The sequence below is a fragment of the Musa acuminata genome, chromosome BXJ2-5 (genome assembly GCF_036884655.1).
Source record: "Musa acuminata AAA Group cultivar baxijiao chromosome BXJ2-5, Cavendish_Baxijiao_AAA, whole genome shotgun sequence".
In the NCBI taxonomy this organism is placed as follows: Eukaryota; Viridiplantae; Streptophyta; class Magnoliopsida; order Zingiberales; family Musaceae; genus Musa; species Musa acuminata.
In genome coordinates, this window is record NC_088342.1 from 44,644,646 (window position 1) to 44,670,461 (window position 25,816).

General features: G+C 36.1%; 3 protein-coding genes and 1 non-coding gene across 6 annotated transcripts; 2 read left to right on the forward strand and 2 right to left on the reverse strand.

Annotated features, from left to right (window-relative positions):
• Nucleotides 1-912: 912 nt before the first annotated feature.
• On the reverse strand, nt 913-1,353 carry LOC135611605 (uncharacterized). Its single transcript, XM_065107239.1, has one exon. It carries the CDS (start codon nt 1,351-1,353, stop codon nt 913-915), a length of 441 nt encoding a protein of 146 aa, XP_064963311.1.
• Nucleotides 1,354-1,683: 330 nt separating this feature from the next.
• Nucleotides 1,684-1,756, forward strand: TRNAR-UCU (transfer RNA arginine (anticodon UCU)). Its single transcript has one exon. It is a non-coding gene; the product is annotated as a tRNA-Arg (tRNA).
• Nucleotides 1,757-3,183: 1,427 nt separating this feature from the next.
• LOC135612957 (uncharacterized) lies at nt 3,184-15,374 on the reverse strand. 2 transcript variants are annotated; one of them, XM_065109815.1, is made up of 14 exons: nt 15,152-15,374; nt 15,021-15,066; nt 14,725-14,925; nt 14,493-14,629; nt 14,267-14,416; nt 12,176-12,277; nt 8,471-8,635; nt 8,174-8,284; nt 6,522-6,619; nt 5,948-6,071; nt 5,110-5,199; nt 4,527-4,571; nt 3,610-3,930; nt 3,184-3,514 (listed from the first exon to the last, which is right to left on the reverse strand). In XM_065109815.1, exons 1-14 carry the CDS (start codon nt 15,206-15,208, stop codon nt 3,485-3,487), a joined length of 1,677 nt encoding a protein of 558 aa, XP_064965887.1. In that variant the 5' UTR covers nt 15,209-15,374; the 3' UTR covers nt 3,184-3,484. The 2 variants fall into 2 exon arrangements, with proteins under 2 accessions (XP_064965887.1, XP_064965886.1); XM_065109814.1 differs by having other exon boundaries at nt 4,527-4,589; nt 15,152-15,346.
• A 6,527-nt stretch (nt 15,375-21,901) lies between these two features.
• LOC135612958 (S-adenosylmethionine decarboxylase proenzyme-like) lies at nt 21,902-24,408 on the forward strand. 2 transcript variants are annotated; one of them, XM_065109816.1, is made up of 3 exons: nt 21,902-22,048; nt 22,547-22,716; nt 22,810-24,408. In XM_065109816.1, exon 3 carries the CDS (start codon nt 23,009-23,011, stop codon nt 24,197-24,199), a length of 1,191 nt encoding a protein of 396 aa, XP_064965888.1. In that variant the 5' UTR covers nt 21,902-22,048; nt 22,547-22,716; nt 22,810-23,008; the 3' UTR covers nt 24,200-24,408. The 2 variants fall into 2 exon arrangements, 1 of the variants encoding a protein (XP_064965888.1); XR_010487151.1 differs by having other exon boundaries at nt 21,907-22,048; nt 22,563-22,716; nt 22,810-22,950.
• Nucleotides 24,409-25,816: the final 1,408 nt, after the last annotated feature.

Consider the following 25,816-nt stretch of genomic DNA (forward strand, 5'->3'; position numbering starts at 1 on the left):
ACAAAAAGGGAAGTCCTTTTCATGGAAATGTTCATTATTGCTGTGTCAAAAGCAAGAATAATCAACTGAGAAGAAACAAACAACAGAAGTCTTCTTCATGGTACTGTATGGATAGTAATCATGCTCAGTCATCCATGTAGGCCACATACTGTCAGTGATGCCAATCTCATTCACAGGCCAGCTTAAGGTTGCAAACCTCACCCACCTGCATACTTCTGGATTCCCAACTCTGCATAAACATGACTGACTCCATGCTTCAGAATCCAATGAATTGTGATACACTATAAGGTTTCAATGCTGGCTTTTCAGAAGAGATAAAACTACAAGAAATTTGCCTGCTTAATTCTCTTATCTTAATGCAAATCTGTTCCAAGTTGAGTTTTATGAAAGATTTTTTTTGAGTATTTGATTCCTGAAATGGCTTGTCAAACAATCTTATTTGTGTATCTAAATTATTTCATGTAACCAAGAAAGACAACAGTGATTACCTCACATTTAGCCAAAGAACACAACCTCAGATGTCTTCTTGATCCTTATCCAATAAAAGAAGCACCTGTCAATGGGTACTATGGGAGGAAACAATTTGGCCCATAAGGTCAGCTGAAAACCACTGGACAACCACCAAATCTTATTGATGAGCGGCTTTCATGGATAATTGTAGTTTGTTTCATGCAGAAGAACAAGAAGAGTTTGGTAATTATGCACTAATATTCTTCAAAGTCTCATCAAACACCATAAGAACCACAAAATCTCATCTGGAATTAAAACCAGAAAACTAATATTGTTGTGAATTCTTTGTGTCTGAATTGTGATGTAATGCATCAAAAGTTTCATGGGAGAATTATGTAGAACAAATCGAAAGGATGAAAGAACCTCTTTTTAGCTTCAAAGCAGTAATCAATCAAGCACAGATTACTGTACTGTTCCAGGCGACCTATCCAAGCTCTTCTCTCTGCGGTAGCTCAGCTCAAGAGAGACCTTCCGCTCCATGCGCAGCTGACGGTAGAAGTTCTCTATGAACCGCTCCGCCCTCTGGTCGATGTCATCCCCGGAAGACGCATCACTGGTCGATCTCGAGATCTCCGGGCCCGGGCTAGGCGTCGTCGACGCAGGAGAGCACAGGCTCATCGTCCTCGAGAGCGCGAACGAGGAGCGGGCGTCGTAGTAGTCGTCGGTGCAGTCGAGCAAGCTGGGCCGGGCGGTGAAGGTCAGCGGGCGAGGAGGCACCGGCGACGATCTCTTGAAGGAGGAGATAGCGATCCATTTGGTGGCGTCGAAGGAGAGCAGGAAGCGTACCTTGTGAATCGCCCCTCTGAGGCGGCTCAGAAGTGGAGTCGTCTTCTTGGCCGCCATGATTGTGGTTGGTGGTAACTACGAGGTGTCTTCATATCATTAAGGAGTGCAAGAAGGATGGCAACAACAATTTGCATGTCAAGTCATTCAATGAATCCATTTTGGAAGTAAGATGGAAGCTTCCACCGCAACAAACGATAAGCATCACTGAGGTATTCAGCATGCAAACAAAGTTCTCAAAGGAACATGAGAGTTCAATCCTCTGCATCTGTGACACCATATGATGTTTGGATCAGTTGTTGTTGTTGCACGGTACGAGTCTTTGAACAGTCATGTCACGAATTCTCTATAATATAATATATAGGATTATGCACGACAACAAAACAAGAGGCGCCTGTGGCCTAATGGATAAGGCGTTTGACTTCTAATCAAACGATTGTGGGTTCGAGTCCCACCAGGCGTGATTGTTTATGATTGATTTTTAAATAACATTTTAGTTATTGTTAAAGTAAATCCCTAAATTATTTATGAGTGATTTTTAAATAACAGTTTTACTAATTGTTAATATAAATTTATTTTTATTAAAATAAATAGATTTATGAGTGCAGAATTTGACTTCTCTCCTTCAATTGGTTCTGTGAGTATAGGAAAAGAGGATAAGGATTCGACGATGGGACACTTGTTGATCTGATAAGAAAGATACTCATCTAATATTGTTAGATCTAATTTTATTTGATTTTAATCCTAAAAATTTTTCCTCGTAATATTAGATCCAATTTTATTTGATTTCAATCCTAGAAATGTTTTTCAAATAATGATTACATATTTTATGATAATACTACATGTTATGCAATCAAGATTGATAGAAACTAGAATTGAGATTGATTATCTTGCTTGTGTGATTAAATGTTCAAGTGGTAATTTGGGTCGATTATCTTGCTTGTGTGATTAAATGTTCAATCAACCTTGATTGCATATGATTACTACATGTTCGATTATCTAGAAACTAGAATTGAGATTGATAGAAAATATACAATCAACCTATCACTGCCTATGATGATCTGGCACCCACTTGCTTGTGTGATTAAATGTTCAAGTGGTAATTTGGGTCGATTATCAAACCACCTCTCTTGCGAAATATTCATAGAAATACTCCTAAGAGTTTCAAGGGATAGCTCGGAACGATTACGAACTATTTCCATTGTGAATATTCCCGAGAGTCCATATAGCAGCTCGGGTCAATTACAAACTACCTCTCAGTGAAATCTTTATTAGATTAGATATTTTGTCAACTCCAAATACGAGATATAAAGAACTGATCAACTCAAAAAAATTTCTCCCTACTTTGATATTTATGTAAGTAACAACTCCAGAGAAGATGACTCCATACTGATCAGGATCATATCGTGCTAACAAAATCATCAACGATATTTTTTCTTACCAGAAACCGACAGTTTCAATTTGATTCTAAACTGACCATAAAGAAAAATTAAACCATCAAATGCCTCTCTAAATGATGAATCCATTTCCTCCGATAACTAATAAATAACTATTTTAAAAAATATATTTTAAAAAATTAAAATAGCTTGTTTAGATTCAAAATTGAAATATGAATCCAAGTTGAAACCACATGAAACCCGTTCCGGTTCCAAATTTGACAAAATCGGAACCACCGGTTCAGCCAGAAACAGGGCGTGCATATGCTCATATATACTTAAAGTTGGACTTGGAAATCATTTAAAGTTAACTTAAATCATAAAAACATATGACTACCGTACTTCGGTCATGCAGTTAAAGCTTGTAATTAATGTAATGAAAGCCTCATTCCACCATGATGAACACATCATTATTTGGCACCAACCTTCAGCGATGTCATAACCACTCCGCTGCTACATCAAAGTGCTGAGAGTCACAGCTTTGTGTTTTTATTAGAAATAACTTCGGAGTCCGATGCGATGATAGTTCACATCCAGAAAGTAACAATTATTGAACATGCAGATTTCTTAACTAGCTTGTAGCATGGGAAAAAAGCTCTGCAAGTTCTAAAGAAAGGAGACCCTACCGGCTAAGGAATGACTTAATCCCAGCTGCAATTTTAGCAGATGAGTTTTCAACACCTGTGCTAGATTTGAGTACGACGATTCTCTCCAACGCGCACATCAGGTTTCCTTGTACGATGAGACACCAATTGCTACTGCATTTTGCATAAACTTGATGGCACCTGCAAGACATCAAAAACACCACTAGTTGTTCAACCAATTGAGAAGAACTTAACCTACAAAGGAAAGCTCAGTGAAGTGTGACACTGTTCATTACCTTCACATGATGCGGCATGATCTTTATATCATACGGCACATGAAGCCATTCGTCGAGAGAATGCGATAGGAAATTCTCAGGCTTACTTGTATATACATCTGCATATTGATGGATGTGGTAGGAAAATGCTGACTCATGACCAGTGTCGGTGAGGAATGTTGCACCGAAGAAACTATTGAACATACTCCGCATTGTAGATCGACAATGTCGCCTTTCCACATTAAGTTCATCTGCCAGTTTGCGGTAAGCTGGTCCTCTCTCTGTGCTAACCACTGTGGCATAAAGTTTGCTGAGTAACTCCTCAATAATGTGGAATTTTGCCTGAATGAGATAACATAGTTGGATTATGAAAAGTATATGTTTTGGTGGCTCAAGTAGAAGACAATACTCATTGTACTTACAGTAGATTTTCTATTACAAAATTACGTTATCAAAAATGTCCAGAAACAAAATCGTTCATTTAGATACATATAATATAGCCAAAAGACGCTGGAAGTTAAATAACGCCAATATGCCAAAACGCCCAAGACGTTAGGCACTCGCCCAAGCGAAGCAAGAGGCCCACAAATATTGATTTTTTTTAAATATAGCAAATTATTTTAGATGGTCTTTCATATATATATATATATATATATATTGATGCATTATTGATGCATCTAATTACCGACCTTGGAAAGCCACTTGGATGCATAACAATATAATTCTACAAAAGAATCAAGTTTGTAGCATAATTTGGAGAATAATCATGCAAGGCCACCTTAGAAGGTGTATGAAAAGCCAAATTGTTACCAACAAAGATTGTCTCTGTTTGATGAGGTAAAAATTGAGAACATTCTGTAATCCTCCTGTAAACATCTAAAGTGCTAACAAACACACAAATTGATGAGTGAATATGAGATTTAGTAGAATCTTTTCACCTGTTGAAACCGGTAGCTCTCATCATTTAGGATCTTTATCTCACTCTGCAAGGATGAAATCAACTTCATAAAACAACTCAATTTAGATATGAAACACCAAGAACTTAAGTTGGAAACTAAAATTGTAGTTTACTATCAAAACCAGTCTACAGATATCAACACAGATTCTAATTATGATCAGTATCATCACCTATCATTTAGTTGATCAGAACCAATAACCAACAATGTGTGGACCATATCTGGTACCATTCTGTATTTGTTTATTATATTTTGTTTTGGTTGGTACCGGATGCAACTGTTGGTATACCACCTACTACACTGGTACTGTCCTAATCTGGTAGATCACCAAAGCTGATACAGGACCCATATCTTAAAACCTTGATTACCGATGACTAAATATCTTGATTAATGTTACAAAAGATGTTTTATAACAATCATGAATAATGCAGGTAATACATAAATATCAAATAAGTAAAATAAATACAACATAATTATAATTATCTACATAATGTTAACTTTTTTCTGCACCGAGCGAATTAAATAATTCCCAGAACTATTAGATAATAGTGTATCAAAATGCTACCTCAAGTTCATGAATGATTGCAGCAGTTCGCCAACCAGCTTGTGAAGGCCCCCTCAAGTCACTAAACAAGTGATCACCAAAATATATTACCTAAATATAAAACATAAGAATCTTATAAGCTGAAAAAACATATAAAATCAACAAACAAGAATGTCACCTAGATATAAAGAACCATGCTTAAGGCACACCGGGCAGATGTTTCCTTGTGATAATTTGAACAGGAGTTTGTCAAGTGATTCATCACTGACTTTGGAGTGCACTTTAAAATTCTAGCTACCAAGCCATTCATTTTGAATTTGTAAAATCCTAAAAGTTTTTAAAACCAAAAATGAAAAATGAGGCAGAACGTTATATAACTTCCTAGTGCTGGTGCTACATGCCTTTTTTTCTGACTAGTCATGTTCCATGTCCAATGAACATTAACAAACAATATAACAAATTCAAATTTACTAGAAGATTCAGCTGATCTGTGCAATACTAAATGCTGATGGAGATTTTTGGCTTATAGTGTTTCAGAACATGCTTCACTTGGCTTCAATTGTCACACACCTGGAACATAGGTCAATTATTTAAACTAGTGATGAACTCGTATACATTGACATGTACAGAACCACAGGCAAATGATGACCAAACAATTTTTACATTGACATGTAAAAGCACAAGATTGAAACAAACAAATTGACTATATCAACATGCAAATATTTCAAGTATGCACATCACAGAGAGAACAATAATACAAACACAAAAGAATGTTGACTCCATTCTGGTTTTATCAGGACAATGAAAAAAAATACTTATTTAAGAAAAAATCAATAAAAGAAAAAAAAAGATTATATACCTCAGGTCCTTTCCACTTTGTAATTTGTAGAAATGATTTGAGGCAACCATGATAATAGACTTGGCTAGGGAGAAATTTTCCCACGGCTGTAAAAGCCAGAGTATCCTTCTCTATATCATAGCATCTATATGAACACAAGTAATTAGAAACAAATGGAACACAAAACAACAGTAGTAATTTATGTTTTTATTCTAAATCTTGAAAATGGTTGCTTGTGGTTATGATGCTAGAATTGAACATATTCAACTTGCACATACAACAGAAGCAACAAATAACATAGTTGGACAGAAAGCAATCAGCAATCTGAAGTAGCTGAAAGAAGATGCATAGAGTCCCCAAAAATTTCAAAATGCAAACAATTTTTTCCTTCATCAAGTGAAGCATTAACAAAAGCCTCCAGGAATATTTTCACTTTATAAAGTGAAACATTAATTAAGGTCCCTCAATACTAATTAGAATTAATTAAGCCAATTTCTTAACTAATATTTCTTGTAACATAAATGATAGAAAAAACCATAAATGATGACACAAAGCTTATATTTAATTAAATGATAAAAGCGTAATAGGGATTTACCGGAACGGATGCTCAGATGTGTAGAAGTGTGGCTTATTAGCCTGAGCAATCACAACATCAAAAAGTTCCCTCCAGGAATTTCTCTCACCACTATTGTCCTATTAAATAAGGTAGCAAAATTAAATAAGAACAAGAAACAGAACTTCCCACTGAACATAAGGGAAGTTGGTTAAATACATGAAAATATTTGTGAAATAATAAATTAACAACAATAGAACTAGGAATATTAGGATGCACTGAGCGTAGATCACGATCCCACAAGATAAATATTGAACTAATGTCAGGAAGTGCGATCACCTAGATTGGGCAGATAGGATCAAAGGGATGACGATCAGCCAAAAGATAAATTTCGAGAGAAAATTAAAACAAACATAGAATAACTAGGGATTATTTTTTTCAAAATATTAAACATGTAAACTTAAAAATGCTTCATATTTATTTACAAAAAAGATATTATTGTTTTGGTAAAATAACAAAATTATTTATGTTTATAGTAAAAATTTAAGACAATGAATCAAGCTGTAAAATTTTAATTGTTTTTTTAGTTCTGGTACTGTTTCCCCTTGTCCTTTACAATTATCCACAGGAAGGCATATGAATAAGAATTGACACACAAAATGTCCATGCATGTGGTTGTCTCCATGGTTCAAACATGTATACCATTACTGCAAGCAAGGTTGTATACATCCTACACTACAGATGTACACAGCCTTACCTCAACAAAATTGTGAGTTAACAATAACATCATGAAGATCCTAAAATAATATGATAACCTTGATGTAGGCGTCACCGAGACAAGTATCTGCAGTGTGTCGTGTCATGATTTATATTCTCAAATGATAGTGGCAATTCCAATGAAGGAAAATTTAACAAAGATTGATTAAGGTTGTACAAACACATCCATAGTGGGGATACAGATGAACCAGTTTGATGAGTGGATAAATTTGTATTACTTATGTGGGAGGTACAAAACAAGCTTTATTATAAAAGCAAAAAGAAAAATGGCTCTTAATTTGACAAGAAATATTGCCCTAAACAAAGCTCAGTGTGGAAAAGATGCATGAAACCAACACCAGTTAATTGGGACCTGACATTGTTCTGATATTCCACACACACACACACAACATCACATGTTTTAGTGGTGAAAAACAGCCAATAATCCTATCGTGAGAAAAATTGCAAGCTGTGCATTTTGCTGGACATATTTCTTACTTGAAAATAGAAATCAAGTTAGCTCACAGTAACCAATTAAGTACTATATCATATGTCCAAATAATATTTCAGTAATTGATTTCTGTTTGCATGAGCTTAAGCAACATCAAATGATGAATGTACTACTGAACTATGAGAAACATTGTAGACTCTTCTTCTAAATGCTATTTACCATAAGATCAGAACATGAATCACTACTTTTGATGAAAGGAAATCAGTTATTTATTCTTAAAGACTGTAAAATGTGGGGACATAGTAGAAAGAGATTCACAGCATAGTAAGAAAGAAGAGTAAAGCTGAGTGAAGGAAATGCACATGTTAAAGTGTTAATCCATCACAATTTAAACATACATTGTGTGATTGACACCTAGGTAAGCATGAATATCTCTTTACTATTGAACACAAGACATATAGAAATAACTAAATTTTGGAAATATCACCTCTAGCATGAAACGCATGCCCCCATCCACAAAATAGTATGGAGAATTGGTTAGTAGAAAAAGTTTCTTTCCCTTTGCTTTCAGCTTCTTTAGAAGGCCTAACACTTGACTCTGTAGAAAACAAGCATGTGATTTTATGTTGTTAACTTGTATCAGAAACATATCGAGCAAATTTTGATACTGGGTTCAGTCTAAGTACTTATGCTATAACATGATATTCAGAAACTTCTCATTTAAGACCAAATAAGCAAATATTAACTAGAAAAACTATAAAGACCGATGGACTGTTCTGCTTACATTTTTTAGTAGGTACTTTGTAGGATCAGAAAGAATCCCTTTGTGAAGCAAGCCACTTCTATGTACATGCTGAATTGCTTGGCTTATGTCTTCATAGACATTGGAAGCATCAAATTCTAACTTGGCATCTACAAAATGCTGTATGATATCTGCAATTAGGCATACCTGCAACAGTAGAAGAGAAGCAAATATCATACATGGTAGACACCTACATGTCAAAAGAACAATTTTAATCTTCAAAAAATAGAAACAGAAACTTGGCGTCTACAATGCTGTATGATATCTGAAACTAGGCATGCCTACAATCATTAAAAAAGATAAATTCATACAAGATAGACACCTATGCATCAAGAAAACAATTATCAACTTAAAAAATGAGAAACAGAATGAAAGAATCTGACAAGTGGCACAAAGACATGTAATGACCATTCGACATCAAGACAAACAATTTAAACTAATAAGTAGTTTGGCATGAATCAAAGAATGTAGTGCTCATTTATTTTCTAACTGAGCCAAAAGGAGACTTGGAGAAGCATGATCTCAGAAATGCTCTTCATCAATGAAGGGGTCATAATATTCTGCATGCTAAAAGAAGCTGTTGCTCTTATTGGAAGATATTGAACGCAGAACCAGAAGACTGAAGAAATAGTTATATTTTCTTTGGTTAATTATTAACTGAAAATTGAACTAGGGAGATCTCTTGTAAGGACATGCCTCAGAATTATGGAAAGTTGATGGCATATTTATACAGTCAAACCCGAGAAGATGCAGGCTTGCACATAGATGCTAAACTCAGAGAAAAGAAGACATGACTCTGGTTATCCTCGGGAAAAGAAGTTAATGTTTAGAGGACAATGTACATAACATCTTAACCGTAAAAGGATGTCCTTGCAGTTTCTTAGAATAAATTAAGTTGCTGAATCTTGACATAGGTTATTAAATATCCATCCAAATCTAAAACATACTTCAGAATATGTCACTCTAAGTGTTATCATTTTTATAATTTGACTTAATTGTCAACTTATGACATATTCTTGTGATCCCCTCTTAAATTTTAACCTGAACCTAACAAAGTGTCCGTAGTGGGTCAAGCAGTAGTCAGGTGGCGTGCCGAGCAGCATGATCAGGTGGTGCAACATGCTATTGAGCAGCACCAAATGCAGTCTAGCAGCTCGAGGTATTATCAGACAGCCATCAGGTAGCGATGATCCAATAAAGGTTAGTAATCAGCTTCCTATTCCACTCTTCCCCCTCTCCCTCTTGCTCCTGCCACTCCGTCACTCTAACCCTTCCTCTTCTGCTATTTCCCATCCTCCTCCAATTTCCACCCACTTAGTATTTCTTCCTCCTCTTCAAGCTTCCATAGTTTTTCATTTTCTGACATACAGACGATGCCAGAAGCAAAATTCATGGACAAATTGACCAGAGTAGGTTTGGAGTGCCAGAGCATTCTGGCTTATTTCCAGCCAATTCTCTGATCAAAGGAGCTGATTTTGGCCCACATTGGCCGATCCTGATTTTCTGAAAACAATGACCAAATAAATCACTAAAAACATACTATCATAAGTGCATGTGTTAAATTGAGTTTCATGAGATCCTATGGTCAGCTAAATTAATCATTCGTTGACGTTCATTAATATGCACAACCAGAAGAAATAGTTGCTTAAGTTGATTATACTGCCCTCAGGATTAATGAGAATAACTCCCATCAAGTTCAAGTTAAAACATAGTGTTCAGCCTTTCCCCCCACCATACGACCACCAACATGAATGAAACATAAGTCAATGTGGCAGCATTTTGAATATATATATATATATATATATATATATATATATATATATATATATATATATATATGACCAATTTTGTGTGTGTGTGTGTGTACTTGAGTTGCAAGATAAAATTATGACCAATTTTGTTACGATGAACCAGTCCAATCACTAAACCGGCCAATTCATCCCAGCTATATTAAATTTTGATAGTCTGATGACATAATCAATACTTAATATATGTGTGTGTATACATATATATATATACATGTACATATACATACACATACACGTAAACATACACATACACATACACATACACATACACATACACATACACATACACATATACATATACATATACATATATACATATATACATATATACATATATGTGTGTGTGTGTGTACACATATATTGAATTATGACCAATTTTGTTATGATGAACCAGTCCAATCACTAAACCGGTCGATTCATCCCAGCTATATTAAATTTCCATAGTCTGATGACATAATCAATACTTAATATCACATGCCATGAAGAAAGAGGGGTAGTTTGCAGAGGAACCCATAGGTGTGATCCACAATTTGGCACTTCAGCCAACTGCAAGTCTTCTAGCTTCCAGTCATCCACTCTCCACTGACAGCTAAAGAGATCAATTCTCTTTGACATTTTTATTTCCTTACAACCTTTACCCTTTTATCTCCCTTTTGTCCATCGGAATATTTGTGACATCATGGTGTATTTCCAAACAATGTTGATGACACATACCATAAGATTGATATGGAGTGTTATGCTAAAACTACAATTTTGGATCAAATTACTCAAGCCAACAATATACGGAAGTATATCTGATATTCTGATATATCTTTAAACAGTATCGCACAATGGAAAGTATAGAAAAAAGTATATCATATATCTTTAAATTATTCAGGACAGCATCACACAATGGAATGACAAAAAGAACTATAGGAGTTTGAAGATAGGAGATAATACAAGTAATATGTGTACTGGAGATTCTGCAGAAATGGCAATAGTCAGATGAACAATCATCGAAGTGAGAATTCAAATAATATGTGTACTGGAGATTCTGCAGAAATGCATGTCCAAAGATGCTTATTGGAAGGAAAGAAAAACAACAACAAACTATAATGTCCCAACTCCCAACTATTTGGGGTTAGCTACATGGATCTTTTACTACCATGGAATTTTATAGAAAGCAATATTCCTAGTTAACTAAGAACATTTAAATAATTTTTATTTATTCTAGTAACATCCTCTTTAGGCCTACCCTTCTTCACAACACTAATACTACTTGTCTCACATCTTCTAATTACAACATCCATAGGATAGGTCTCCTTAGCACAAAAGAAATATAAATTCATAATTATTCATATAAGTTGAGCTTACAATAATTTTGTGAAACCATAATTTGGAAAAAGATGCACAATGCAAGGCAGCATGATCCTTATTATGAACATCAAATAACATGTTAAATGTTATTAAAACATTATAAAGAATAGTTCCTTTTTTTCCTCCTACATGACGTGTATGATCATTAACACCTCAGTACCAAGTTACAGTATATCAACATTAAATTATTGCAATTGACCTTGTTGACACACTTCAGTATGAATCAACAGAAATGAAACCAAACTGGAAAATAATATGAATAAGTTACAATTGGCACCACTTATTAATTGTATTTTTTCTGGAAACAGAACAATGAAACCATATAGAGGTGTTTCTTCCTGTGTAATAACTCACTTGAGTACAAAAGCTTACAAAGACAAAAGATTCAGATAGAAGAAAAAAAGGGGAAGAAGATTTGAGGAAAATAAACACCAGAACCTAACAGGCATGTAAGACCATGTCATACAGCAAACAGAAGTCTGCACTAATATGAAATAGGAATGCCACATGAAACTCAATTTACCTCACTAAAACAGAAAAAATCCATCAGACCAACAAGCACACGTGCTTGAGCTCGACCAATATGACGAGTGCCATACATGTCCTTTATCTTCTCCAAGCTAAGCTGATGAACAACCAAAAGAAATAGGCTGACATTGCAAGTGGCAAGTAATCTTATTGCAATTAAGGTGAAACAAGTAACACATTGGATTTTTCAAATAGTAGAAAAAGTTTACTGCCATGTAAAGGAAAATATTAAGCATAGCATCACAACACTTCATATTGTGAGTTGTGACAATGTATCAACATGAAGGCTATTTTTCTTTTTATGATATACATATTTATCAACAGATATGATACATATAATTATTAGACATACAAACACAACCATGTTCATACATGCACTTACCGAACAACACAGCAACTGTGGGACATTTAGGGTCCCCTTTATTCTTGGTTAGCAACCTGTATCTCTCCCTACTTTTGTTTCTTCAGTTTTCCACAATCACCTATATGAGAGGGTCACTTGCACCCCTTTCATTATATATTTCCCTTTTGAACATTGTGAACTGTGAACACCAAGTTGTCTTTAACCTAAAAGGAGAATACATAATGAACACAGATAATGCAAGTATCTAGGTAGCTAAAGTCTTTTGAGTGATTGAATTTTGCATGCATGGATCTCTCTGTATCTTTCTCTAGTATATACCTATAAGTCAGGACAAATTTGATTTCCTGACAGGTAAACTTCCACCACCTTGTCCAGCATGGTCTGATTATTTATGTAATTATTATCATCGAGCTCTGATGCACCTTAAATCACTAGTGAATTTATAAATGATCAAATGCATACATCTTCAGAAGTTAAAAACAGTAGTCTAAGTTTCTCCTAAATCCTAATTTAAATCAAATGCACTTTTCAGTCTTTTTGGCCAAAAGTTTCCTGCACTTCTCTTATAGCTGTTATCTCCATATCTTTAACTTATCCTAATTGAATTTCAAAAATTATATTAACAAGCTTAGCAATATTTTTGTGTTATTATTTTCTATTTGATGTTGTATAATTAAGAAGAAAGATCAAAACTCTAATTCAGTCCATAGTTTTCATAAATTTCTGAGTAGCAGCGGCTGATCTAAGAAGAGGTGTATGCTAACAAATCAAAAGATATAATGGTTTAGCATAGCACTCTATTAAATATTTTCCCTGTCTTCATCTTTGCCAAAAGAAAATGCTTAAAATTTTAGATGCAAATGCTAATACCTACATCATTCTCTTCATACAAGAATGTCTTAGTAGCTCACTTAACACTATAAAATAACTTGGTTCAGCATTTTGACAAATCAACCCAGATCCATGTTCTTACTTATTACTTAATTTCTTGTCTGATGGAAAATCATAGACTGAGGTTTTAGTTCTGCTAAACAAGCACCCGTAACCTAATAATTGAAATTGGTTCTTCACTTCTTCCTCTTAGAAAAGTTAGCATTATAGCAAACAAAAGTAAAATCGTAATCTTTTCCTCGCTTGTCATTGCCATATCTGTCAACTAAAGAACATGTTATACCAATCAGAGTATGCTTAATTGTTTATTACTAAGAATCTAGCAAGACTGATGTCTCTCATTAATATTATATAATTTCCTGGAAATATTGCATAAAATAATCTTGAAATCAGGATAATCAGATGTCATCATAGGCTAACAGTACTGCCAAATTCATTAAAACAAAATCACAGTGAGATCTGTCCGTATTTCAGCAAACAACTGGACATTATTGGTCCATAGACATACAAGTAGTGGATCAACATAATTCGACAGAATATAAAACAAAAGGTCATCCTGATTACAAGCTGCTACCTAATGTGTATTATACCAAGTTAATCATATCCAATTTGCCTGGAGGCAACAATTATTTTCTTAAACCTTTTCTTCATGTGTTTGCAATACCAAAAAGCTTCAGAAATAAGTAACCAATTTAGAAAGTATTCATGCATCATTCAAGGGGTATAATAACCGCAAGATTGTGTAAATCATCTGGCATGAATAAAGCCAAAATGAATATACCAAACTCTGTAGAATAAGGCTTATATACAGATAAATGGCAAAGATGTCACCTTGTGGCGTCCAAAAAAGCATCCATCTGGCTCAATGGACCCAAAGAAATCAAGCTTCAGAAGACATCCTCTGAGTCTGTCATAGCACAGGCCCCTGATAGGAAAGGTTGGATCGTACTCAAATTGCAAGCAACTTTCAGGATACCGAAGCTGAGACCCACATCCAATAAAATCTAAGGTCAGCTCACCCAACTACTGCAGATACAAAACTCCATTGACAACTAACCTCATTAACAAGATGCTTTTTTGCAAGGTCATAGATCAAACTTTGCAAGTGTTCCGAGTAATGAGCCAATGTGTAGTCATAATCAAAACCATAGACTTGTATATCATCCAACCTAACGTTCCTATTCACGTAGATACCTGCAATCCAAAGAATGAACGCGAGATAAGTCCCAAAGATTTCATTTTCCAAACCAAAAATCTTGATAGATAGACACACAGAGAGGCATGCATACCTTCCGGGTTCATCTTAGGCATTTCCTTGAGCGCGACGGGAATGTTAAGAAAGCTCCGCTTTGCCGCCTCATACTCATGCTGGATCTTCTCGATTTCATCCTCGAATTTGATCTTGTCGAGTGAACATTTATGATGGTCGGCTTCCACATCCGGAGCCATCGAGCTACCAAACCTCCGCACAGATCCTCCGACCTTAAACCCTAACAACAAAAACCCTACGATTAATCCAAGGAACCCCCTTCCAGCCGGACCAGCAGGACCAATCGAGGAGGCGGAACAAGATCGGAACACTAACCTGCATGCCATCCCGGGCGACAAGAACTGATTGAGAGGACCGACTCCTGCAAGACAAGACGAAAGGAAGGACAGAATGAGCCCGGAATAAAGACTGGACAAGAAGAAAATGACGGTTCATGAGCTCGTCACCATGATTCGGTCGCCGGAGGACAAGAAGGAGAGTAGGGCTCTTCGCCTAGCCGCCATTAACCCCGATGGAGACCGAGGAAACAATTAGGTCGGGACGAGGTAGCTCGGGGGAAACAATTAGGTCGGGACGAGGTAGCTCGATAGCTTGCGGCGGAGACGAGAGAAGAGGAAACCGTGAGGAGCGGAAGAGCGGGAGGATTTCCGGGGACGGTCATCACCACGACTATGGTCGCGAGTCTGTGGGCTGAACGGGCTGTCTTCGGCTGCGCACCCGTACCAGCAATTCATACGCCTTCAGATTACGCCAAGAATACTGTTGAGATAATAGTTGTCACTCCGCCTCGGCGCGTGAACTTAGTTCGTAAAGACTGCGCGTGACCGACGCGAAACTGTCACGATCAATTTATGCTCATTGGAAAAAACATATCACAATTAAAATGTCGTGTCGCATTTCGCTGCATGAAGTGTTAAAATAATAATTAAAAAATAATCAGAAGGCAAATATGTTTTTTTCTTTGTTTTTATTATTATATATATTTTTTCCACAATTTATTGAATCCATCCTATTATATTGTAGAGCGACGCTTCCCCAAATTATTAGTTGTTTAAGCTACCCAGCATGGCACCCACATAGTGATTGGATCAGCAGTGGGACCCACATGAGCTCGAGCAATGGTGAGACGGGTAGTCGCAGTCGTCCAGCTCGCTTGGCACGTGTGTCACTGTGGGTGAAAGAATATTTTTCTTTCTCTTTTTATTAGTTTATTAAAATCGGAAGGTTTCTGTGCTTTGTATAAGCTGAGTTGTCATGTATTTGACTTTGATTAGATACTGAATCATTAAGGTTCCACTTAATTGGGTTGTAATAGAGAAGTCAATGCGGATGTCACATTTTCGTATTTTTAAACTTAAAAATCAACATTGTAGTTATAAAAATAAAATATTTAACCTTATTTATCCTATCACCGTCGGCTTTACCAACAAAAGATACAATACGTGCTTGAATAACACAAAAATTATGGATAAAAAGATAATTTTAATGATAATAACGAATTATGACGTTATATATGATTATTATGGTGGCAGACAACGATAATGATACAGTAGTTAGTTTTACTAATGCTAAACTAAACATTATAGGAGAAAGAGGAGATAGAATGGTGAGGCATTTGTGTTGGTGTCAGAGGAGAAAGAGGAGGGAGGTGAGATATCTGTATCGATATTGCATCGCTCTACCTCTTCTTTCTCTTCCGTTATCGCTTTGCATTATGTTGCTATCAGAGGAGATAAGCGAGGCATATGTGTCGTCGACGACGAGGAGAGAGGAGATAGATGAGAAAGAGCAGTATGACGCTAGAGGAGGAAGAGGAGGCAAGTGAGACATTTATGTTGGTGCCTCCTCTTCATCTTCCTCCTCGTCATCAATGTTCAGATAAACATTAACAAGTTCGACCACTACATTATTATCGTCAACCATCACAACAACAACCACCTACAATATCGTCTATTATTATAATTGAAATTATCATTTTACCCATTATTTTCGTATAATTCATATAAGTGTTATTACGTATTATATCTTTCGTCGATAAAATCAATATAATTAAGATAAATGAGATTAAATATTTTACTTTCATAATTATTAATATTTTAATATAATTTTTTTAAATCTAAACATCTTAAAAATATAAGGATAATCCGTGATCTAATTAAGGCATGCATATATTCAAATAATTATATCTAATTACTGTCGACAAGGGATGATAACACGTGGAAAAGATGTCAACTCGTTATCATGCGTTTCAAGGTCAACAGGATATCCTCGTAATGATCACATCATTACATGAATCTTCACTCTTATATATAATTTTAGACACATTTCACTATCTCTACTTAATTTAATATGTGTATATATGACCTCTCAAATCACTTGTAGATGAGAAATCAATTGCCATATATAGGTTTTATTCCTGATATATATGTGTTTATTTTTTTTTTCTGGTCCTTGTAGATTTTCTTTTATTTTCTATGGGATTCATTAGCTATACATAACATCTTAATGTCGATGCTAAAAGTTTTTAATGTTCTAAACTTTTTGCTTTGTCTATTTTTCTGACTAAGTTTTAACCTTATTCATAGATCCAAATATATTACAGAAGTAAATATAAAAAAAAAAAATCTATTAATTAAGAGGAAAAAGGTGATAGAGGTTGAAACAACAAAAACAAGTACATATAGATACATGACGAGAGAGATGACTCATTGTTGGTGCAAGCTTCCATTTCCTCTTTAATGTTGTTGCACCTTCTTATTTCTCTCTCTCTCTCTCTCTCTCTCTCTCTCTCTCTATTATCATGTTCGATAAGTCTATGGCGTGAATTTGAGAAGTTGAGATGAGTTGATAAACTATTAATTATATTATCATCAATCTAAAAAGCTTAAACTTGAAAGACAGCACACACACATCCAAAATCTAATTATGGATAGCTGATAAAAGTTCAAGCAAAGACATAAAATGAAGACAAAAATAAAATTCAACTCTCTCTAATTATGGATAGCTGGTGGACATCCACATCACTCCTTTAGATGCATACAAATGGATCCAACTCTCATCTCACATGTTTCCAAAACAATATGTCAATCATGATGAATAAAAGATATAAGATTAGGAGGACATCATCTTCCTCTTATGTTTTTGTAGGGAAAGCAAATCAACAAGAGGACCACTTGCCATTTTTTCTTTGCCTATGCCTAATGACAAAGTATCCAAGGCATAGAGAGAGTAGGGTGACAAATGCAAGGAATCATATAGAGTGAATAGGCTTTATCACCAATGATCTTTTGGAATGTCCTTTTGACAACTTGAAAGAAGATGCTTGGGATCAATGTGATGTTGATGATAGAATATGTCTTCCTATTATGGCCTCCAATATACATAATGTAACTTAAACTAATTAAAGACAAACACTTCACTTTAGGGGTTTTTTTTCATGGCTTGAAAAACTCTAGCAATTCTTGTGTAAATTGATTATGATATATCAATTGATAAATCATCTAATCGAAAAGAAATCAAATTTTACTTGCCATTTAATTGAAAAGAAAATAGCAAACCTAATGCATCGGGATCCTATCAATACAGGATTTGAAGAGGATCAATATATAATTTTATTATTATAAATAAAAAAATTATATATTTTTAACCTTAATATGATCCTCATAGACATGGAGTAAGCTTATCATTGTATCATTATTCGCCCTCACTGTAACACTTGGTACAAAGCTTTAAAGAAATTATGTAGAATTTGCTTCACAACTCCATGATCATTGATGAGTTGAATATTTTCGACCATTAAAATTTTGTTTATTGAATTAATTTACGTAAGAATTTTTTTATTATCAAATTGACTAAATTAAATCATAAATCAAGATTCTTTCTAAGTCGAAGAACAATAGAAACATTTTTGGATAACTAGTTGACCAAATGTATATTTAGAATGCTAACAATAAATTTAGATTGCGTAAAAAAATAAGTCACTATGATAAAAAGGTATTTTTACATATTATTTTTTACTTATATATCCTTGTGATTTATAACTATAGTCATAATTAAACCTATGAACAAAGATCATCGTGCTATTGGGAACCTATAATTATGGTTTTTGACATTGTATACTTTTGATTGAATTAATTCATTGATAATTTAAACAATTTCTACCTTCAATAATATTTTAAAATTATTTAGATGAGTTACGACAAAAAAAAGTTGATCATTGAATAAATTTGAATTATATCTTAAAATAAAACAACAAAAGTATATAATAAAATAAGATTATATGTATATGATCAATTACATTGATGAAGTAGGTGAGTGAGACTTATCAAGATGTGCAATTTTAATATCACCAATCTCGAATCTAAGGAGTTCAAAGGTCCATAAAATATGTTGATGTAGCATCATCTTCTCACCCACCATGTTAGACTGAATCAAGCTCATGTTTGAGGCATAAATTAGACTAATAAAAGATTATGAATATTTGATCATAATATCATTTAGATGAGTCCAAATTGGATCCTAATGTTGACTATAACTTACGTAGATATAGTAAGATTAGGTCTTATTCATCACAACAATCCATATCATATGGTCTGAGAATGTTAATATCTTTTTCATTAGCTGTTTCTTGTTTTAATGGCCAGCCTGAGTGAGCCACTATGGTGAAACATGTTTATTCTTTAGAATATTTTTTATTTTTATAAATATTATTTTACCACTTTAATATAATATTTAGGTATAGTTTTAGATTTAAAACTTTATTTCAAACCTCAATTAAGATCTCAAATTAACTTGAGTTTGGAAGTGATTGTGTCAAGTATATCCTTAATGATAAATTTGCATGTGACAGACTTATTTTAAAGAGAATTATTTTGAAGGATAATATACCCCTTTGAAGATTCAGTTCTCAAGATATGAAAAGTTTAAACATTCATGTCCTTATAGATTTCATATTTGAATTTGTGTGTGGCTTAAACATTCTTCTCGATATGAAATAATTTGAAAGTTTAAAGATTACATTCATGTCCTTATAAAATTACAAAAAATTATATTAATTAATAATCAAATATATCAAAGGTACTTTTGGATGACAATTATATTGGTTTAGTTTAGTTTATGGATCAATAAATCTAAAAAAAATTAAATCATTCAATTTCCATCCTTTTCTATCTATTTCAGTCTTTCTTTTAATTTTTTTCTTTCTCTTCAGTGCTCTGCATTGTAATCTCATTGTATCTTAGAAGGAATTGATTTATTATACAATTTTAGAGTTTATTTATAAATTTTAGATTTGAAGCATCCGACAAAATCAATCTGTCTAAGATAAATAACATAAACATCCAATATGATCAAATCATTCATTTTCATATAATATATTTATCTTAGAAAAAAATATTCCAAAGCATCCAACGTGAATAAATTATTTATTTACGTAACATACATTGGTGTAAGAAAAAGAATATCCTATGCATTCCAATATTATCAAAATATCTCCTCTTTTTTTAAACCGATATATCCACCCATAATTAATCATTCATTTTCATAATCAAATCATTCATTTCCATAATCAATCTGATAAATAAAATAAATATCCAATATGATCAAATCATTTATTTCCATATGATACATTTATCTTAGATAAAAATATTCGAAAGCATCCGACATTAATAAAATATTTATTTACGTAAGATACACTGGTGTAAAAAAAGGAATATCATAAGCATTCTGATATTAACAAAATATCTTTTTTTTTTTTAATCGATCTATCGATCTATAATTAAAAAAATATATTTGATGCATCGAACTTGACTAACACATCTTCTTTATACACAATATTATTATATCATTCTAAGTTTCAAGTTATTATGGGCTGAGATAAACTTTTGTTAAACATAAACTTAAAGAGGTAAAATATAAAATTCACTAAATTTTTATGGACATAAATATACAATTATGCCTAATTAATACATTTAGAATAAGAAAGTAATTAACCGAACGCTGTACTATGCTTCAACATCAGAAACACGTTACGAGATTACACATGAATCCTAATCTGCTGCATCAATCCACCATGGCATGTCAAAGTCAAAGCGCAGTCCACCAAACCACACCAATCACAGCCCACGAATCCGTGGGACCCACGCCCATCTATTGGTCTGTGGACGCAGGGCGTTTGGTTCCACGTGGACTCCCGTGGACCACTGCAGGAGTGTGTACGTTCGCGGAGCACGACTGCCACCAGAATCCGGCAGGGAGCCAAAATAATTCGATCCGATTCCCGAGGAAAGCGGTCGATTTCGTGCGGATCCAATCGCCCGTGATGTGGCCGAATTGGAGGCCGTGAATCAAAGCGGCAATTCCTGGATCTCAGAAACCCGCGAATGTTTGACCCAATTATCTCGATGATTAAAGTCATAATCTCACTATTTGTTTGCTAATCTCCTTTCTTCATGCTTTCAATGATACAATAATACATACGAAGATTATGGATAATCATTACACCTGGGAATCGCGTTCACCTCGGAATTCGCGTTTCCCTTTTCCCCTTGGTCATCTGAAGCGGCTGTCGGAACCTTCTAAACGGTCTACCATTGATGTCCGTACCCGTCGGTCTCTCACGAAGCAGAATTGGGGCCCACAATGTGAACGTCGCTAAAAGACAATTAACGAGGCGAGTACGAAAACGGGTGGGTTAATGAGCGTGTCGAAGCGTCGTTCTCTTTTTGCTCTTTATCTCGTGAGTCAGAGCTGACGCGAAATGGGTATCGTACATCAGAAGCATACCTTTTCCAGCCATTTAAAACTCACCATGCCTATCATTGGCTAATCTTTGGTCCCGCAAGCGGGACCCATTTTTTGCCAACTCAGAGACGTGGGTTGGAGTGTTTACCGATGAGTAGAAAAATTAGCGCTCCTACCAGATTCGGGAAGAGTATTATTTCGCACCCGTTTTATTACCCTGCCGTGATTTAAGTCCCAAAAGCGGGGCCCGCGACACTCGTGGCTGATACCTGAGATGGGAACACAAACGGCGGGTGCGAAAAGAGAGGTGGTTGTAACAGATCAGGAAAAGACGGGGGGCGGTCACAGCTGGCCCTAATTCCCACGCACCCAACACCGGGAATTTACCGATTCCTTCGGCGTTTCCCACTCCTATCTGCTATTTAAAGCCCCTCTGCCTCTCCCTCTTTCTCCTCACCCTCCTCTCGGCGCCGCTTCCTTTGCGTTTCTCTTGTCTCTGTCCTGCCCTCCTCCGTGTTGCTCTTTCACCACACATCTTAGAGGCGAATCTTTTGCGAAGAACAGATCGCCGGCGAGCCGCAGACTCTTCTCGCCTCTAGATCGTATGTTTTCTTGCGACAAAAAATAGACCACGTTTGTTTCTTTCGATCTTCTTATTTCTTTTCGGGAATTAAATATGACCGGCGTTCTTTTCTATCCCTAATTTTCTATCTTTTGTTTGGTTTCTTTGTGATTTTCCTTTATTTTGTGTCTGAAACTTTTTCTTTAGTCAGGTTCTTGGTTTTCTCGCTTCCGGCCGGTGTTGTTGGTTCCCAGTTTGTAACTTTGAACGGTTCTTGTTCGTTCGTATTTATCTTCAATCTTTTGTGTTTTTGGCGGATCCTGTTCTTCCTCTCTTTTGTCTTTTGGTGCTTCGCCATAGATTGATTTTTTTGGTCATTTGTTGATCTATTCTTTGATCTTTTTGCTTCTTGATGTATCCTGCTTTCCTACTCTTCGCAATCGTGTTTAAAGATTTCTCGATTCTCTAGCCAACATCGAAACATTATTTTTCTTCTCGTGCATATCGATTTTGGTTTTGATTCTCATTGCGTTGTTAGTCTTATCTTTTTGCAGAAGTGTGGATGAATTAATGGAGTCTAAGGGTGGGAAGAAGAAGTCTAGCAGTAGTAGTAGTTCATTACAGTACGAAGCTCCCCTCGGCTACAGCATTGAAGACATCCGACCGCACGGTGGAATCGAGAAGTTCCAGTCTGCTGCTTACTCCAACGTAAGAGAAAAAGATTGAATCTTTGCTTAGTTTTAGCTGTGTCCATGTCAATTCAGACAATTTTCTTGTTCTCATCATTTCGATCTTTCGCAGTGCGTGAGGAAGCCATCCTGATATCTCCTCAGATGTCCCCTTCGGTAGAGTAGGATTTCCCGTGCTTTTGTTTTTGTTCCTCGAGCTGTTTACCTATCTCTGGCTTGCTGCTTTCTGATAATCAAACCTCTCTCAATCTCTCGTCTTGTCTCCCACTCTCTTCTCCATCAACCCTCTCTGTTGTTCTTGCACTCACCCGATGACATTCTCGATGGGTGGTTCCCCGCACCCTCCCCCTGTTTCGCCAATTGGGTTCGAGGGGTACGAGAAGCGCCTGGAGATTACCTTCTCTGAGGCGCCCATCTTTGTCGACCCCCAGGGTCGTGGACTGCGCGCCATCTCGCGTGCGCAGATCGATTCTATTCTGGATTTGGCACGGTGCACCATCGTGTCTCAGCTGTCGAACAAGGACTTCGATTCGTATGTCCTCTCTGAGTCGAGCCTCTTTGTGTACCCCTACAAGATCATTCTCAAGACGTGTGGGACGACAAAGCTCCTCCTTTCCATTCCCAGAATCCTTGATCTTGCTGCAGACCTCTCGCTCTCTGTTCTGTCTGCAAAGTACTCACGTGGGACCTTCATTTTCCCCGGCGCGCAGCCATCTCCGCACCGCAGCTTCTCTGAGGAAGTCTCTGTCCTGAATGGCTTCTTTGGCAGCCTCAAGTCCGGCGGTAATGCTTATGTGATTGGTGATCCATCGATGCCGAACCGGAAATGGCATATATACTATGCTACCCAGAAACCTGAGCTGCCTTTGGTTACTCTGGAGATGTGCATGACCGGGCTGGACGCTGAACGCGCATCGATCTTCTTCAAGAACTCAGTTGATGGCCATAATTCTTCTGCGAACGAGATGACGAAGCTCTCTGGGATCTCCGACATCATTCCTGAGATGGAAATATGCGACTTTGATTTCGAGCCCTGTGGATACTCCATGAACGGGATTCACGGTCCAGCACTCTCTACAATCCATGTGACACCCGAGGATGGTTTCAGCTACGCGAGCTACGAAGCCATGGGGTTCAACCCTCACTCCTTGAAATATCACGACCTGGTCGAAAGAGTCCTCAGGTGCTTCGGCCCTTCTGAGTTCTCCGTTGCAGTCACCATCTTCGGAGGACGTGGGCTGGCTGCCACATGGGCGAAGAAGGTTGATCTGCATGGATATGCTTGCAATGACATGGTGGAGCAGGAGCTTCCTGGTGATGGACTGTTGGTCTACCAGACCTTCGCTGCTTCCACTGCGACGGCAGAGTCACCAAGGTCCATCCTGCATCACTGGGAAGGATATACTTTGGAGAATGCTGTGAAGGATGGCAAAGGAGGAGTCTTCTCAGAACGTGAGGTGCCGGTGGAGAAGGGAGGGAAAGATGAGAAGGGGAGATTATGAGAAAGGTGTTCTATTCCTGTTTGCCTGTTCGTCTTTTTTGGCAAAGCAGCCGGCCAGGCTACTATTAGTATATGCTAATGTGAATAAGAACTCTGGGTGGTTTGCTGTGTCTACCACAATGAGTTTGGAGTAATAATCAAATGATGCTCTCTTGGTGTGGAACAGAGTTGGATATCAATAAAAAAAGCTTTAATTTTTGTGGTTTACAATATGATGTATCATTTATGCAGAGATGTGATGATGATTGTTGAGCTTTTCATGGTTTGGATTGTTGTATGGTTGCACTCCTAATGGAATTTTTTTGGAACAAGAAAGCAGTGTGCATTGCATGAGAGGGGGAAAAGAGTCGTAGGTTGATCCAATCAATAGTTCAAGTGCTACATGTAAAAGACATACTTGAGGTCTTGTGACATTTCTGAAGAACAATGAAGCTTCTGAGCTAACTGCAATCCAAACTTTGTATTCCTTCTTCTTAACTTGATCTCTTTGTGCAGATACAGAACGACCAGCAAACAGAGTGCATCTTTCTGAACTGGGAAGCTTTGCTTACTGGATCATGAATTGGGCAAGGCAGATCACAATGTGCAATTCCTCGAAGGGCAATAGAAGCATTGGCAATCAGTCGATCTTAACAGAGAGAAAGAATCAAAAAAACAAAAAATTCATAAATTCATGGAGTAGAACCAGAACCAAAGTATTGGCAAAGAATTCATGCAAGCTTACTATATACCAAAAAGAAAAAAATGATCAGATTCAGCTTTTGTCTTTCTGTTTCATTGTTATGATTCACCAAATAAGCTGCATTTCTTATATAGAGCGAAAAAAAAAAGAAGGTTCAGAGAAGAAAATGAATCATGAAACATAAAGAACTGTGAACAAGGAAGCAGGCTTAGCAACATTGTGTGTTTCTTGTTCTCAGATTCATTTCATCTGTTCTTACCCCGCAAATAAACCTATCAAATCTAACAAAAGGGGACCAACAGAAGAACTTAGTATTAGGTTGAGCTTCATGTGTACCTATCCAGGATTTGATTCTCGGATCATGCTTAATCCTTTGAAGAAGATGTGCAGCCTTAAATGAGAAAGATTACGATTACCTCACATCAGATGGGCCTACTATCATTAGTTTGAACATAAAACTCAGGTGAGAGAGATTATGACACCTTGTTTACCATATTGTTAACTTAGACTTATAACCATGTACAGGAAGAGTTTACTATCATCAGCTATGATTCTCATACAGACTTCAAATATAAACTGAAAAAGAAAGAACCATACAATATATGGTGATGCCAAACAAGAGAGGAAATCTCGTTGTATTTTGCGTTAGACCAAGTGAAAAATTTTCTTTTCCTTGCATTTTAATATTCTCATAATATACAAAAATTTTAGATTTTTCGATATAGACAGAGAATGCCGAACTATGTAAATTGTGTATGCTTTTCTTTGTCTTATATTTATCGATCATCTTGATTATTGAATTGAAACTTTTCTTCCCTGACAACATCAAGGATATCAAATCCAACTTCAGATTCATCTATCTCCTCATATCAGATTTGTTGGAGGAGGAGAGCTTGATCAAGCAAGATCTGAGCTCTGTGGATGCTATCTTTGCAA